The sequence below is a fragment of the Ceratotherium simum genome, chromosome 19 (assembly GCF_057802395.1).
Source record: "Ceratotherium simum simum isolate JZ-2026a chromosome 19, ASM5780239v1, whole genome shotgun sequence".
In the NCBI taxonomy this organism is placed as follows: domain Eukaryota; kingdom Metazoa; phylum Chordata; class Mammalia; order Perissodactyla; family Rhinocerotidae; genus Ceratotherium; species Ceratotherium simum.
This window is the reverse complement of record NC_141918.1, coordinates 43,847,497-43,866,560: the sequence shown is the minus strand read 5'-3', so window position 1 is coordinate 43,866,560 and position 19,064 is coordinate 43,847,497. Positions and strand designations below refer to the sequence as shown.

The 19,064-nt window shown below is 36.0% G+C and overlaps 1 protein-coding gene across 1 annotated transcript in view; it reads left to right on the top strand.

Annotated features, from left to right (window-relative positions):
• The window catches only part of TRDN (triadin), a 330,560-nt gene that overhangs the window by 32,474 nt on the left and 279,022 nt on the right, over window positions 1–19,064 (top strand). Inside the window, exon 5 of the mRNA XM_087443768.1 lies at window positions 9,742–9,801. Within this exon, the coding sequence (XP_087299894.1) occupies window positions 9,742–9,801 (60 nt within the window). The remainder of the gene's footprint in view (window positions 1–9,741; window positions 9,802–19,064) is intronic.

Here is a 19,064-nt window from a genome sequence, read left to right as displayed (position 1 = left end):
GATACTGGATTTACTGATGTCCAGGTCCTTTCCAGCTGTAATATTTTATTACTCTGTGGTTGAATCATGATGTATTATATTAACAATTTTACCAAGAGTTTCATCTGGACTAGAGATGCAACTCAAAGTGTGCTCCATGGAACAGCAACATTAGTATCATCTTAGAATTATCTAGGGATGCAGAACCAGGCTCCACCTACACCAAATGAATCAGAGTCTGCATTTTAAGAAGATCCCCAGGCGACTCATATGCACATTAAATTTTGGAAAACATCAGTCTAGACAGGAGTTCCTACTTTAGACTGTGGTTCTGAAACCACCTGAGAGCTTATCTAAATTGGAGATCCCTAAAAGTTTCCTCACCATGAGAGACTAATTGATTAAGTTTGGGCTGCAGCTCAGGAATAGATTTTATAATCTCCCCAGATGATTCTGATGTGCAGCCACATTGATCTTGTCTACTATATCATCAAATATGAAACACACATACTAACACTGCCAAAACCTCATTCAAATCTGTCAACTCCACCAGCGACTATCTTATAAAAGGTATTATTTGTAATCACTTCCACATCTGTCTGGTGTGCGAACACAGGGGAAATAGTATCTCATTTTACAGATGGAGAAAACAAAATTCAAAGAGGAAAAAATGGATTAAGGAGTTAATGGCAAAAATGAGATTGGACACACACCATCTTATTATATTTATTTTGAAATTTTTTTGTAAGGGTCAGTAGTATGCAGTGTTGAGACAACTATTTTTCTTGAAAAAGTTTAGCTTATTTTATGAAATTTTACCAAGTTATCAAACCTAACAAAATAAAGGTCCAAAACACTTTTATGTTTATGGGATTCAACATCCCTGAAGGAAACTGTCCTCAAATATTTGCCCATCACTCTTGAAGGGGAGGAAGACTATCCTCTACCCACTCTGGGTCCTTTCTGGCTGGACTACAAATTAAATTGGCATGAGACCCAATAGCAGGAGAAAATCAAACAAAGCTTTATAACATGTATGCATGGAAGAAACCAGGGAAACTGAGTTTTTCTACAAATGGCGGAGGTTTTCACCTTAAAGAGCATATTCAGTAGACAAAGGAGGATGTTGGGGGGATGGGGGAGTCAATTATGAGAGATTACCAGAAAGCACAGTAATCAAGGGTATGCAGAGTTAAGTCCTCACCTTCCACACTGATAAGAGTTTCTAGAGATAAAGTCACCCCCCCCCTTCTTCCTGGTACAGAAAGGGAGACACCTTTACAAATGGAGACTTCCCTTAAACAGAACTTTGATAAGAATGGGCTTAGCAAGGACCCTCCCAGTCTATCGCTTTCAGTCAATTTGGGGGGAGGTCAAATGTCCTTCAGAGAAAATAATCAAGGTAAAGAGATATATTTTGAGGTGGCCTATTCTGATCACCCACACTATATTGGAGTGTGTGCCCACTTCATCACAAACGCTAGGTGCTTTGAGAGGAAGAATATTTCTCCTTATACAGTTCATTAATGGTCAGTAGTATATTTTCCTCAAAATTTTTATGTATCAATATAACAGAAAAATTATCAGAAAGTCATAGGAAATACAAATACCTACACATCATTTGGTATGTTTATCTAAAATACTGAGAATTGAATAAAATATTTTCCCTTAGCATTCCCTAATTAGCCACTAAATACATAACTAGATTTGCTCGGTTATTTATCATAATTAAACTTTTGTGTCCTAACCACAATTGGCAAAATCTTACAAATAGGGACTCTATGTTCAAATGAATAAATAATTTGAATTTTTAATATTAAAATGAAAAAAATGAAAAGAAGACATTTTATATTGTCTAGCGCTTCTGAGATAGATAGAGAAAACATAATGATAAAAGGCATTCTTTGAAATTCACAACCCTCTTAATAATTTAATAAACTGGCTTGTCATCTAAAAGAATCAGGATAGTTGCTTTGGTGATGGAGATTATCCTTTTAAATTCTTGTGTCTGTCGTTTTAAAATCTTGAATTGATAATATTTTTAATTTATTAACGGTGTGTCATATTGATGGAGAAAAATGGTATGCTTTAAAGTGGCCATGTAAGTCTTGAACGAAATATAAACTGTCTACTTAATACTGAGCTTTTCTATGATTGTAAGTAGTAAAAACTATTTATCATAAGCAAAATACATGTAATATAACACTATATACACTATATACACTACAAAATAAGCCTTAGAAATCATTTAGTCTTAGAAATCATTTAGCACAATCTATTTTCACTAATTTTGGTCCCATTAACTGCAGCCACTAGCCATCTTCCCATTTTTGGTGCCCATGGCCTCTCTTCTCGAGTTACACGTGAAAGTTGAGCTCGGAGAGTTTTGGCAAAATCTGTCGGTCCATGATTTCCATTGGCACCATGGGAGACTTAGAGCTCAAAGGAATACATTTTGATAGAATTAAACACCCTGAAGATGAAGAAGGAGAACCAAGCCAACAAAACAAATCTTCACTTCTAATTTGGTGAAGTTTTAAATATTTTGTCTACTAAGTAATTGTATGTTCCTGTGGGACATGCAGCATACACCATGAGAACCAGAAAATTCCCCATTATGCCAAAAAGTTTCAACGTGGTCCACCGAGAGAATCACTAAAATTTATACTTCTCCTCTCAGATGTCCAGCATAAATATATATAACGAATGCCACAATTTCACAATTTCTACATATAAAATACTATAAATATATAAGCAAGTGTTATTTGACAGAAGAGAATGCAACTTATCACTGAAATATCATAATCATCAATAGGAAATGCTACAGAACTGTAATAGTACCTAATGTAGAACAAAGGGAAGAGAAATTTTGGACTCCTTCTTTTAAGCTAGGTTAAATAACCAATCCCATTTTTAAATCTTGCACCTAACTTTTTCTGTTGAAATAGACATGACATTTGATTGTCAGCATTTTATTACAGTATAATATATTAAATTCATAGTTGACTTATTTTTTACATAAACATTGATGAATAAGTTTTGAAATAAGACAAAATATTAAAAAAAATACTCAATGTCCTTAATTTGATTATTATTTAGCTTTTCAGTGTTCTGGAAAAACAATCTGAAAAAAATCTATCTTTTGTACAAGTATTGCAGTTTACAAATACCTTTCACATAATTATTTTATTTCTACAAATGGTAAAATTCTGCAACTTTCCCCAGCACTTCTAATAGGAGGTAAAAATGTTTAGAATCACAACATTTTACTTTCTCAAAATTTTCAACTATACTCATTTTAGTACTTAAATGGTTTGAGAGTTGTGTCATAAAGAACAGGTGAGATATGATCCACTACAACCTTCTATATTGTGCAAGAGTTTATAACTTATAATCATACCTAAACATCTACTTTTTTAAATTTAGTGTATATTTATCCAGTGGTTAGTACATGCCAATCATTGTGCTGGGCATTGAAAATTTAATGTCAAACAAAATAGATGTGATTCTTGCCCGCATCAAACGTAGAATTTATTTAGTGAGAGAGACCAGTAATAATAATAATGATAGCAGCCAGTATTTACATGATGCTCACTCGATATCACGTGCTGCTCTAAATCCTCTACATTTTAATATATTTTAATTCTCACATAAATCTGTGTGGTAGATCCTCTTAGTAACCTCATTGTATAGATGAGTAAATGAAGTTCACACAGCTAGTAAGTACAGGAATCAGACTTGAATTGGGCAGATTGACTTCAGTGTTAATTATCTTAAACACTAAGCTGTATTTTAATACATGTCAGAGATGACAATATTTTTTGTATAGATTTTTTAATAGTTTATCTATGTCTAGATTTTCCTAACAAAATGCTTAATATTTTAATTATATTAGAATACTATATAGTTATGCCGTCTATTGTGTGACAATTATTAAAATAATTTAATGGTCATTACAATCCAGAAATAATGAATAATCTATATATTACTAATTTTTTATTCAGCAGCATAATAAATTATTATATCTGCTCTTGTTTCCCAGCCCTTTGCAGGTCTGGGGCTGAGATTTAACATCTCTTCAGAAACATTGAACTCTGACCTAACTGCTCAATGGGCGTTAGACGTTAGAAAAACAGCCTAACTGAGGAGGGTATATTTCCTTGTTATCTCCACTCAACTATAAAGCATGAAAGCCAGAGTTTAAATTCTTTGTGTCCCTTAAATGAAATAAATTTGTAAATGCATTTAAAGCCCAGCGTGATGGAGTTTTCTGGTGACTTCAAATGTTTTCAGTTTTAGAGTGGGAGACTAATAACAATAGGAATCTAGAAGGAGACATCTACTCATTTGTCCACTTCTCATATTCACTAATACTTCCCTACAGGTAGAGAGAAAAGTGGTAGGGGAAAATCAGGAGTAGTGAAAGAAGTCAGAATATACTCCCCACATTCTGGGAAGTAACTTGCCTTCTCGTAAATCTTTTAGCTTCCCTTATACTGTTAATGAACACAGTAAACAACAGTGGAGAACTGATTCATTCGTACTATTCAGGGTTACCAATGGCTCAGTGGAACAAAGGGATCCTCTTCACTACCACCTGACACATTGAGATAATTTTCACTCTTTTTCCGTGTTATTTTTCCCTTCTCCAATTGTCAAAATTCAAATTGAAACTTGTACCTTTAAGGATCTATGGCAGCCTCAAACCTGGATTGAGATATTTTGACCTCTGTGCCTTCTAAGCTGCAAAACAATCTTTAAGATTTACTGTTACCAAAATGGCTTATGATTCTAACTAGCATCTGGTGCTGAGACGTATAGTGTCTTCAGAGACATAGGACTCTAACCTGATTGCAAAGCACATATATTTGGAGGTAAATAGTGACTGCTTTGACATTCTTCTTTGTCCCTTGTATCCAGGATTGGTTCAGTTTTAAGTGAACTGTTCTTAAAGAGAGTCATGATGTTAAATACAATTTTATGCTATTATACTTTATTGTCATCTCACACAAAGTGGAGATATCTACCTATCTACGGAAATAAGTATCTAGAAGCTAATATTAATATAGTATAGGAAATTTAATTTTTCTTCTTGCAGTTTGCTGAAAACCATAGGACAATAAATTTCTACTTTACTGACTTTAGTTTTCCATTCTTATACAAATGGTTTTTAGCTGGCAAGAACAATTGAGAGTAACAAATCAGAAATCATCTGCTTACGAGAAAAACATCTTTCTGCAGTCTAAATTGATAGCATGTTGTTACTCAGTTGGACAGGAGCCTAAATGGTCATCATTTCCCAGCTAAAGTGTAAGCGGACAGAACTGGCATGCTGTGTAGAGGCTTTACTGGATTCCTCAGACATCTGATAGCCACAGACAGTGACACTAGTGATGGAATCCAATCCCCGAGGAAAATGCAATGTTGCAATGAAACATGCAGAGAGACATTTAATTTATCTTTTAACTTGGAATGCCCAGAAATAAATTTCTTTTGTCTTCTATGAGCAAAGAAATGTAAACGTGTGTATGCCTGTACGAGGGTGGGCGTGCTTGTCCACAGTGGCCTCTGTAGACAGGCTAACGGTCTTCAAGTGACCATCAGTTAAAAAAAATCAGCTGACGGTGTTCCTGCAAAAAAATGCTGATGTAAGTCATCATATTTCTGTTCATTGTGAGCTGTAGAGATTTTAGTGTGTGTATGTTTAATCTGTAACCCCTACTTACAAAAAGTCTGAGTGGATCTGCCCGGAACAGGGGGACTATCTTAGTTTGTATAGGGCTGAAGTGCAGAATCAGGAAAACTAAAAACCGAGGTTTTATCCTCGAGATTAATCCGAGCTGCAGAACTGGGTTGTGTCTACTCCATTTACCACAGAGTAAAAAGTAAATACTCTGAAGTATATTGCCATTTTCTTCAGTCTAATTCTCCTTTAGTGTCATTTATTTTTATTTTTGCTTGAGTAACACTTATTATAAAGTGTATCCAACATGCCAGGACTTACCTTCCACTTTAAGGTTGCCTTCCTTCCCTGCATTTGGGAAAGGGCGGAAGAATTGCATTTCCTCCTGCCTTTTCCTGAGTGGTGTTCTTGATCCCAATCTTTCTGAGATTTGTCTTCTCTCATTTTTATTGTTTTGCCTCCAGGGTGGATCCCTGCTCATTGCAGTTCTGCTTGCAATCTAGAGCTCATTCCATTTTGATGGGATGCTGCTGCATACACAAGAGTTGGAGCTCAGGAGCTCAAGGTGGCTCCCACTACTGCTTCTCTCATCTGTTCTCTGATGTGCAAGCTTCCACCTACCTGGCAGGAAACCCTATCAGGGACCAAGATAGACTGTCTAGTCCCACAAACCACCACCCGGTTCAAACAGCATATTTCTCCAAATTAAGTTAGGCTAGGAGGCTCTGACAAGATTACCCAGGCAGGATGGCCTTCAGCACCTAATTCTGCAGAAGAATCTAACTTAGGTCTGATCCTTCTGTGTGAGTTCCAGAATCTCTCTTTTATTCTGAGTGGCCAACAGCTATCTGTGGAGTACAAACATACAAACACACACACACACACAATCTACCTCTAAAGGAAAAATATTATTCTAACTGACATATTGAAGGCCTTCTCGTCTCACAATAAGTATAGCATTTCAGGTACTTTTTGAATGTAGAAAATTTCATCCCATTTCTGTATTCAAATTAATCCCTGCTAGGAGTAGGAAATCTTCTCTTAAAGGTGACTCTCTTAGCATTTCCAAAGACCACTTTATATCTTTTTTACTTGTATTTTTACTTGCTTTATCGGCCTGAGTTATACAAGACACCAATCTGCTCCATAGCCTTTGTTGGTTTGAATGGGAGAGAGCAAGCAGGACAGCATGGGCAGGGGAAAATTTCTGGAGTTTGTTTTCTGAATTCACTTATAAAACTTAAAACTTTTGTTTTAACCCTGTGGATGACCTAATGTTTTAAAAAGGTTATTTGCCCACTCTTAGGATTAGACCAGTGCTGTCCAATAGTGATATAATATGAACCACATAAGTAATTAAAAATTTTCAAATAGCCATGTTAAAAAAAGTAGAAATAATATGAAATTAATTTTAATAACATGTCTTATTTAACCCAATCAGAGTATCAGTCAGGGCTCAACCAGAGAAGCAGAAGTAGGAGATTATGCAGCTATACTTATATATGAAGAAATTTATTACAAGGAATTGGCCTTTGTGATTGTGGGGACTGCTAAGTAAGTTGGAGCCTGTAGGACAGGCAGTCAGGAAGGGCAGGGACCAAAGCTGTTGTCCACAGACAGAATTTCTTCCCTTTTCCTAGGAAACCTCAGGCCTGTTTTTAAGGCCTTCCAATGGAATCAGACAAGCCTACCCAGATGATCCAGAATCATCTTCTTATTTAAAGTCAGTGGATTAGGGATTTTAATTGCATCTGCAAATTACCTTCACAACAATTACCAAATTAGTGTTCATTTGAATGACTTGGGATCGTAGTCTAGCCAGGTTGACACATAAATAAAACCATCACACTCAAGATGTCCAAAATAATATCATTCTAATATGTAACTAATATAAAATAATTAGTGATATATTTTACATTGTTTTTTATACTAAGTCTTCATAATGCAGTGTGTACTTATAGCGCATCTTAATTTGTACTAACCACATATCACGTCTTTAATATGCATATGTATTTAGCGGTTACTGCATTGGACAGTGTAGGTCTAGATGGTGATAAAAAGTGATTAGGCTGGTTATTTTGCGTCTTTAGAGCAGTTCTAAAGATATAAGTTCTTTTAGTGTGTGTGACTGTGTGTTAAATAAGGTTTATTGTTAGCTTTATTGCCTATAGTCTGTAAGATACAACTTTATTGTGCCTTTGCAAACAGGATACATTTCTTAAAAAATTGGTCAAAATTTTCCAAGCTCTATGTGATAGATTCCAGTGAAATACTATTTTTGTAACATAATTGTAGAAATACTATAGAACCTAAGAGCACAGGATAAGCAAAAGAAATTCAGTCCTGAGCCATCTGAACAAGTTCTTGGGAGAAGGGGTCATTTTGCCCTACAGGGGGCATGTGGCAATGTCTAAAGACATTTTTCATAGTCATGACTGGGGGATGGAGCCACGGGCATCTAATAGCCAGAGGCCAAGTATGCTGCTAAATACCATAGCGTGCACAGAATAGCCCAACTCCACGTCCAGATAATGATTTACCCAACCCAAAAAGTCAATAAAGCTAAGAGAAGAAACCTTGATTTGGAGTAGGATTTGGAGACATACAGGGAAGAGATTAAAAAAATGGTGAGAGAGGCAGGAAGATGGAAGTTTCCTATGCCCTTTGGAGATCTTTCCTTGCACCTTGGAAAATTTTTTTTAGACACGTGATAGTATCTTAATTCTTTTGTATCTCCATTGTCACATTCAAAGTCAGGGATGGGATAAGGGTAGAGGAGTGGCCCTGTAAACAGTATGATGATGGATTAACAGAGAAAATCAGGGGAGGACATCATCACAGTGGTGATTACTTTCTTAACAGGTGGATGAAAGTCAGTAACTGTCTTTTCTAAAAATATGTAGGATTTTCCTATGGCTGGTCTTGATTTTAGACTTCTAGAAAAATTACAAAAATGCAAATTCAAATTTACAAATGGAGAACCTAAAATGTGTACAGTAATTAGCACCATCTCAGACCATCTGTGGAATAAAGTTGTAATAAATAAATAAGTAAACCTCATTAGCATTTTTCTGAGAAAAACCATGGTATTTAAGATTAAGTCACTTTTCAAAGGTAGTAATCATATTTGTAAACTCTAATCTCAAATTTACTTCTATCCAAATTAACTGCAAATTCAGAATTGACTTCATTTTCTGAGCCTTGGCAAAGTATTGAAGCTAGCAGCAAATTGAATATATTTGTTAAAACCTGATATTTATAAAAAATGTAACAACTAACATTCTATGAAATGTGTCATATCTTCATGCAGTAATTATTGTTTGAATGGAATACCAAATTCTGATTATAAACATAGCTTAGAGTCAATACGTTTGAGATATATTTCCTATTAGATAGTTATTACAGTTCATTTCACAAATTCTTAATTTAATATGTAAAAACTAAATCTTCCTAAATCTAAATGACATTTTTACTAAGGATACTTAGTTTGTATTGAGAGTAATTGAAATAAAACATAATTACAGTTTGTGATCAATTTTAGCACTGAAAATGGTGACAACATATCTCCATTGATGTAAGTTTTTAAGCTTTTTCAAATAACTCTAATTTTGAGGTAACTCCAATTTTTCCTTATTTCAATAAATGAGTAATTTATGTAGCAATATGTTAAAAAGACTGTTTCCTTTTAAAGATTTTATTTATTTATTTTTCCCCCCAAAGCCCCAGTAGATAGTTGTATGTCATAGCTGCACATCCTTCTAGTTGCTGTATGTGGGACGCGGCCTCAGCATGGCCGGAGAAGCGGTGTGTTAGTGTGCGCCCGGGATCCGAACCCAGGCCGCCAGCAGCGGAGCGCGCGCACTTAACCGCTAAGCCATGGGGCCGGCCCGACTCTTTCCTTTTAGACACCTATTAGTTTGTTAGATATAATAATTTAGACTTCAGAATTATAGACTTTAGAATTATAATAAATTATAATAATTTAGACTTTAGAATTGTAACGATTAGGTCATAGCTATGGTTTACATTTTGTACATTTCAAAAAGAATTTTTAAATTATAAATTCTATTTTTCCCTAGAAATACACAAAGATAAGATTGAAAAGCAGGAGAAACCTGAAAGAAAAATACAAACTAAAGGTAAATGTTTAATTTTGTGTTTATTCTTATTTTTATTTAGGATATAAATTTTGTATATTTATATGAGAGAAAGGAAATTTTCATGTTTAGTGTTGTTTTCTTTTAATTTTTGATAGTGTTTAAATAAATACCTTTGTTTCTCAGTTAACTTCAGGTATAAATATATAAATAATATTTAATGATTGGAATCAAAGTAACTTTTAAAATACGTGACAATCTTTAAGTTACAACTGGTTTTTACTTCCTAAGATGGTACCACAAACATATCTTTAGACTTAACTAGCAAACATTTTTTCTTCTTTTAATAAGTTACTATAATAAATCAGAGTTCAACGTTTTGTAACCTTGAATTTTTTATGCCATGCGATACCTGTAAAATCTTTTGGCATAAATGCAGAGTCATCATATTGCCTCACTGCAGACTGCAGGCCCCACAGCTTTCTTACACAGCCTCGAGGGGTAGATGGGCACTGACGACGTGATGATTAACATCCCTTTCAACTGAACTGAATCCAGTAACTGCAATCTTGCATTAAACGCGTATTAATAATGGCCAGCATTGTCTTGCTCTCTTACAATCATCACTTTGCTAGAAGTGGCCCATGTAGTCATAAAATTTTAGAGAAACTTATAGGAAGCAAAAACATTCAAAGGGACATATTTCTAAATAAGCCCAGGTTTCCCCAAAGGTCAGTCTCACATGATTTTGGGCGAACCATGGCAAAAATTAAAATCTCATAATCACTATATTGGTGTGATAAAGACAGAAAATGAAAGAAGTTTCCTGGGACAAAAACTGAATGTCTAATATTTATTATGTCAAAAACTAGCTAATGCAAAATTACTAGCAGTAAATATCAAAGTTGCAAAAACATAGTAAAATTTCAAATAATAGTTCTAATTAACCTTAAATTATACCAATATGTGACTCTATATTAATGTCACTTTTTTAATATACTTCATATACTCCCCTTTTGCGAAGAGCTCAAATCGTTCTGCAGATATTATGTCTTTAATCTTAATGTTTGAATTTGTTCCAGATTGGTCAGCCAATCCTTACACAATCAGGGATAATGAAGCTTACTCAGTTGAAACCTATTTATATATGTACTTAGGGAACTGATGTCTTCTTACTGTTCTCTTTCCTGTTTTGGTTCTTAATTCCTTTGGTCAGGGAAATTGGACACAGCACTTGGATTGACTAAACTAGCCATGACTGAACTGGCTATGTGTCTGTATCTGCTGGAGGTTAAACAGAAACCCAACTGGTTCCACATCATTGGGGTCTCTGCTGTTTTATCATGCAGACTGTACTATTAATTTAATAGCAGTGCTGCTGGAGTGGATGTGGTGGTGCAGATGGCACCATTTGTATTTTGGACCTGACTCCATTAGAATCCTGCTGTTAAAGACTTTGAGCAGTGGGCTGTAGAGTGGGTTTATTAAACTAGTGAGTCTTGTATAATTAAAACAGTGAATTTGGCTGAAGTTTAAAATAAATTTCTCAAAGGCTAGGCTAGAGATTAGTACCTGAATATATTTCCTGAATAGACCAAATATACTTTGGGAAAATGAATATTTCTCAAGAAAGAGAAAATGGAGCTTCAGCTGTTCAACACTGAAATGGTCTTCGGAAATAGTTTCCTTTTCCCACAATTTTTATGTGTGAATATGAACAAAAGATTTCATTTTACTGATTAGTTTCCTCATCCAGGTAAAATAATGTCTGCTTTTTATACCCAAGTAGTTCAGTGAGAATACATGTGGTTTGGTAATTGTTCATATATACAGATAAATATATGTTTTCTGTATGTCACATTCCATATCAGTTATGGTTATAACATGATAGATAGTTAGGACTTTAAATTGTTATCAAAGCATTTGAAACTTTTATAAGAAAAGGTACAATATATCCATGGTAATAGTCATCTGCGATGGTTATAGACAAGCCAGCTAATATCTGAGTCTAGAAAGATCCATTATGCTGAAGCTGATGCGTTTTGTGGGGAGATAAAAATTTGGTGATGATAGAAGCTAGATCACATTCTATTGTCTCTATTATTTTTTTCTCCTTCAAGGGATTCATATGATATTCTAACAGGTTTTAGGAGTGTGAAGTCATTGGGAAAGGCCTGGAAGTCTATACCTAAATGATTTACACATCAACTGAAATACAGAAAACCAAAGAATATGTAACCCTAGAGAACATACATTTCCAAAATAATTCCACATAAATATGCCAACTAATTCATTTTCAAAGTGCAAAGAATCAATCAATTTCAATTGTGACTCTCTTCCATTGAAAATTAGGTTCTTTTTATAGTTATCCATATTATCTAAGTGATTTTAGTTCCTGAGGCTAAAATAACTTTTATTCCTATTTTGTCCTTCTGTTTATTTTGTTTGGTGCTTTTAATTGGGGAAAAATGCAACAGTTTCATGGAACTGAAGAGTAAGCCCTTTAATTCTTAACCTGGCAATGAGTATTTATTTTGCTTTTAAGGTATAAGCTCCGGCACGTTAGTTAATCTTTACCTTTGAATTAACTTTGTTTTTTACCACTGTAAAAGAGGTAGTAATTCATTTTATAAATACAATCAGAATAATGTGTATACTTGTGATCTTGTATTGAATTAATATAGTAAGACAGTGGAACATTACATTTGCTCAGAAGAAACTTATAACCATAATTTAAGTTTTCCTGGATTACTAGGATGCAGTTCACCAAATTGTTGTTGATATGAATGGCCCCTGGTGAGCAGGCAGAATGAGTTCACCACACTGGAGGGGTCATAGAGACTGAGCAATTTGCTTTGGCAGAAGTTGGCTTGAAGAATAATGCTGATACCACCCAGGGTGATGGTTCCTAATGAAAGGTTTTATAGGTCAAAACGATCTTGCAGAATACACTTGTATTTAAAGCCAAATATTTTAGAATGTATTCCTGTCTAACCTATGAGAACTAATCGTTGTCCAGATGGAAATAAATAAGGCAGTTTAGAGATCCCAGCTCTTGAGTATTTCAGATGAATGGATGCCCATTGTGGAACATAGAGCCACAGTTAAATGATAAGAAACGTTGGTCAGTCTCCTCCAGCAGTCAAGAGTCTGGGCATGCTTCGTTGTAAGAAATTATGCAGACTGGTGATATCAGTGGTAAATAAAAGGTTCCAGTCGTGACTGTTAAAAAGACCATTTCCCCGGCCCGTGGTAAACCCTCAGACATGCTTATTCCATAAATAAGCTAAGAGCACAGTGTATATTTTGACAAAGAAGGCTGTCACCATTGTTTTCTCCTACTTTTAGAAAGGTCTTGAATTAACCAATCAGGGTTAGAATCCAAATCTAGTAACTACCGCCCATGTGATCTTGGAGAAGTTAATGTCTTTCCTTGACTCTATTCCCTTATCTGTAAAATGGGGATAATAGAGGTGTTTTAAAGATTAAATGGTTATGAAATGTATATTTGAAATTCTTAAAAGAATTCTTGGCGAATTTTAAACAGTAACTATCAACTAATTAGTCCTCTTGATCACTCCTGATAAGATAAGTGACAGTCCCTTTCAGGTTTCTTTCTGCATTATTTCTCTCCCTATATGTGGTACCACTTGGTATTCATCTGATCATAGGCTGGAGAAATTTAAGATCTGTCATTCCAAGATTCTGTAATGCAACACTAAACTACCTTTATCATCACTTCACCCCTATATTTGTGCTTCTCTTCTTAAAAAATTGATATCATAAAAGTGTTTATCTACTATAACCCAAATACTTTACTTAATCTATTATATCTATTTCATTTAATCTTCATAGAACAATCCAACATGGTAGATATAATCCCATTTAAAACTGAGAATATTGACATTTATCTGAGCACAATGACTGAATGTCTTATGTTTAGTAAGTTGTAGAGCCAGTTTTAGCCTCAATTTTCTCTTACTTAAGAACATATGGCTTTCCCACTATACCCTATATCCTATTTTCTTTCTATTTTTTTGCTCCATTATGTCTAAGTCTCTAGTACTAGAATTTGCCCACAGCAGAAGGATCTGGAATTTGTCTCTGAACCTCCGTGGTTAGGACCTTACAACCTGCTGGTCAACTTCGCTGATCTGCTTGCGTTTCCAAATAACTACCAGTTCCTAGATATCCATTTCTGTTCCCTCTCCATCACTCTCAGCACCATACGGCTGGCATTGGCTTGTCTAATTCTGATAGTTTACCTGCATAGCAGGCACTGTATGCTTAAAGTATATGCTCCTCTAAGTCTCCTCCCCACTATTTCTACACTTGACAAAACTGAGAAATGAGCTATGACAGTACTTATCTTTTGGTAGAAATGCCAAATGGCTTATCATGGGTGTATTACTTTCCTGTGGCTGCTGAAACAAATTACCAAAAAACTGGCGTCTTAAAACAGAAATTTCTTATCTCATAGTTCTAGAGGCCAGAAATCCAAAATCAGTTTCACTGGGCCAAAATCAAGCCAAACTCCCTTCGGAAGCTCTAGAGGAGAATCTGCTCCTCACCTCTTCCAGCTTCTGGCTGCCGCGTTTCTTGATTTGTGGACTCATCACTCCAATCTCTCTTCTGTGGTCACAGTGCCTTCTCCACTCCTGTCTTCAAAATCTTCCTCTGCCTTTTATAAGGATGCATGGGATATATGGGATCCCATTTAGGGCCCACCTAATCCAGGATAATCTCTCCATCTCCAGACCCTTGATTTAATCACATTGCAAAGTCCTTTTTTGCCGTATATGGTAACATTTACAGATTCCAGTGATTGAGACGTAGGTGTATTTACAGGGACGTTATTTAGCCTATCCCTCTTAGCTACTCTTTAATGAGAGTATCAGCCAGTCAGATTTCAGAGACAGTGATCACTAAATACAAAATACAAGTATTTCAAGATAGGAACCACAGAATGGTCAAGTTTACCAAATTTACTATAGCAACATGGCCATAAAAATTTTTATGAATTTTCGACATCAGCATAGCAAAAGCAAGATGTGAAATTATTATTGTTAGGGAATTCAGGTTTAGGGGGAAATATTCAAGGTTTCGTCATTTAGAGGACCAGAATTGGTCACAACAATTCCATTATTTTTGGTTTATCTTAGGGAGCAAAGTGTTTGTTTTTTGATTTTTCCTGACTATGTATGTGAAGAGTTTAGTCACATTGAAAATAGGATCAAGTTTATGAGGGGCTAAGATAGTACCTTGATTTCCTTAAGATATTATAATACAAATTCTTCATTAAAAATTCATACTTAGAGCCAGCCCTGATGGCCTAGTGGTTAAAGTTCAGTGCACTCTGCTTCAGTGCCCCAGGTTTGCTTCCCAGGTGCAGAACTATACCACTGTTCTGTTAGTGGCCATGCTGTGGCGGCGGCTCATATAGAAGAACCAGAAGAACTTACAACTTTACCCAACTATGTACTGGGGCTTTGAGGGGGTGGAAAGTAGAAAGACTGACAGATGTTAGCTTAGGGCAAACGTACCCTGCAAAAAAAAAAAAAAAAAAATTCATACTTAATGTGCATATAACTTAAATCAAAAACTTGAGAATGTCCTGAATAGCTCAAGTATTTTAGTATTTTCTTAATTGGATAATCTTTTCACATTTCATTTAAGACATAGATTAATTTGGGAGCCCAGGTGGTTAGTTAATTTTAATACTTGAAAAGACTGAAGAAGTTGAATGTGAAAAGTCTCTCCACCCTCCTACACAACTTTCACCTGACTTACAAATAACTAACAGACTTCTTTCACTCAATGTATTTGAAACCCATATTAACTTCTTTTGCTCAAAATGTCTTCATCCCTCTGTATTATTTGTCCAAATAATGGACATCACCATCCACTCAAGCTAGTCAAGCTACAAAACTAGGAGTAGTTGCCAGAGGTGATATTCATGCTGATGAAGTTTGGAATCATCTGGATAGATTTTAAAAATTATATCCATGTGCAGACTCCATCCTGGGACCGTTAATGTTTGTGAGGTGAGGCAAAGGTTCGAGTCAAGCTCTTCTAATGAGTCTAATGAGTAGCCGGGATTAGAATTGCTATCAATTAAACTCATAGCCTAGACTTCAAGTACATCCCTCAGAGGTTTCCACTGACCTGTCAGTATTTTAAAATAACATACAACTGGATGTCTTCAGGTGGGGCTTGCACCCATTGTTTACCACAGTCTCCACCACTCTCTCCCATCACTACTGAAGTAGACATTTATCTGTCTCACTCAGAAGGCATTTGAGTTACAATCCCTGCCATAGACTTCTTGGTCTCTTTCAGTCTCAAAGACCAATGCTTCGTGGCTCCTTGTCATACTCCCTCTTCACTACAATTTAGTTTATTCTCACCTCTCCTCTCCAACTGCTATCTCCTCCACAATCATTTCTCAACTAGATTAAGTCACTTCTTAACTGATTTCACTGAATTACCCTTCAAATCCATGCTAATCATGCCACTCACAGGCTTAAGTCCATCTATTCCATCACAGTGCCTTGGAGATAAAAGTCACATTTTCTATCATGGCATGTAAAGCCCTCCTCATATGCTCACTGATAGACCTACAGATTTCCAGCTTTGTGCACTTCGCCAGATGCCTACCCTATTCTGCCATCTCCTTATCAACACCCCTCAATGCCAACTCTCCCCCTGCTCCCCCCACCATAGCACTCCAGACCCCACCAACACCCCCTATGCCATAGACAAGCTGAGCTATTGGGCAGGCCCTGGGCAGGCCCTAAGCAGGCACTGCTGCTCATCACTCTGGGCTTTTGTGTGCATTGTTCTTTCTGGCCAACAGGCCCTTCCTATGTAGTCACTTGTCAGGCTTCTGCTCATTTCTTTGAATATCGGATGGAATGTCACTTCCTTTAATAGACTGCCTTCGCTGTCCCTCACTCTGGGGGCATTTAGGCACTTTCTCCATGCTACTGTTACACCCCTGCCTTCATCCTTTAAAGCATTTTCACCAAATTTTAATTGTGGGTATATCGATTTAATTCACCGAGGGCGGGAACTCTGCTTGTCTTCATATATGTTCTAGGTCATCCTTGACATGTACTCTTATGATTCTGGTCTCCTTATCCACGAGCAAAGAGATTCAGCCTCAGTAGTCTCTCAAGTTCCTACCAGCTCTGAATCTGTGTGCTTATATCAAATAAAAATTATTCTAACATTGATCAAATTACCCAACACATGAAACACACTCAATAAATATTGAAATAAGGAATGAAATAATTAATGAAGCATTCATTTTCTCTGTTTTGCTAATCTTTATTTTATTCCTATGGGCAACTTTTTCCTTTGACATTTCATTGTTTATTTTCAAATACATATAATTATTGAGCTTTAGTTCGGCCATTTTAACGTCAAATTTATTTGGTCAGCAGCAATTGAAGAATTTGATAGTGAACTCCATATTAAAAAAAAAGATCTGAAACATGTAATTAGGAAATATCCACAATAAAATTTATAGTATAGTAATATAAAGTAATACAGATTAATTTGGACAATTTGGAAAATGTAAAAAAAGAAAGTAAAACAACTACAACCCAATTAATCAGAGATAAAGAGTAATTTAATTTTTATTTTCCTCTAGTCTTTCCCTCCATTTAGTTGTTTTTTATTGTATACTGCCTTGTTTCTTTTGCAATTGCAAATTTCATTGTTGTTTTCAGATAACATTTAGGCTTCTATTTAACTATTAAGCATGTCAATTTACTCATAGAACAGAACAGACCAGAAAAGACTAAAACCTAATGGTAAACATAGAACTAGAAGAGAGATCTTTGTCCAAGATGGTTCCTAGACAAAAAGAGGGCCTTTTAGGCACTCAGACTAATAAGTGTCTGCTACATTCACTTGGGTTATCAGGTGTTCAGGTGAAGAATTGACCTCAGAGGAAGGTCTTGGGGAAGAAGTTCACATGGCAGAAGTGTGTGCTCATAGATGGCGTATAGTCAACATCAGAGTGGACCAGCCAGTGGGAACGGGGGTGTCCTGGCAAGCAGATATTGTAAATGGAAAAATTGACCATAGCCATTAGGCAATAATACACAGTAATTTATGCACAGCACTTGGTGCCAAACATCATACTGGGCACCAAAAATTAAATGAAGGATAAGACCCAGTCCAACAAGAGATCTAAGAAAGCAAATACACTGATATAATATTGTGTGGTGAGTACTCCACAAAGATGTCCTGGAGGGAAAATGCTGTTTGAGGAGATAACTGGCTGCCTCGGTAGCCGAGTAGGTCTGGCTGCAGTTTTCCAGTAGAGCTTTAGAGGAATGGGTGGCTTGGGATTTAGCTGTACACTCTGGAACCTAAAAAGGGAAGACACAAGAGCTAGGTCAGAGTCAGTCCTGAAGGCACCAGGTGGAAACTTTGTTAAAGTATCACGAGGGCAGCCAATGATTAGTATCAGTATCATTTTCCTAGGGCTGCTGTAACAATGTATCAAAAACTGGGTGGCTTTAAATAATAGAAATTTACTGTCTCATAGTTATGAAGGCTAATTAAATTAATTTGCTAACCATCAGCTGAAGAATATGGTAGCTGAAGAATATGGTAGCCTCCAAAGTCAAGATTGCAGCAGGATTGATTCCCTCAGAGGGCTGTGAGGGAGAATCACTACATGCCTCTCCTAGCTTCTGGTAGTTTGCTGGCAATCCTTGGCTTGTAGATGAATCACTCCACTCTCTGCCTTCATCTTCAAATGGTGTTCTCCTGGGTCTCTGTCTCTTCCCTCTGAGCATATCAGTTTCTGTGTCCAAATATCCTCTTTTCATAAGGACACCAGTCATATTGAATTAGGACCCCATCTGGTGACTTCATTTTAACTTGATTACCTCTGTAGAGACCTTATTTCTAAATAAGATCACACTCTTGAGATACTGAGGGTTAGGACTTCAACATGCTTTTTTGAGTTTACACAATTCAACCCATAGCAATATCACATGCACAAAGGCAGAGGAACATTTTAAGAAGGGTAATTTAGAACAATAAACCTGATTGACTGGTTTAGGATTGTTTCTGGGAAACAATTATAGGACTGGAGTTGTGGGCTGGCAAGGGATTTGCTGAAGATGAGGCTCAAAAGCCAAAGAGGACAGAACATTAAAATGGATCTAAATATCCTGGATCCCTTTATAAAAAGGCTCTCAAAGCCCACAAATTAATTTAGTCAGCCTATTTTGTACAAACTTTTACTTCTGCCTTCTCTCAGCTGGACTTAATTGACTACTGAA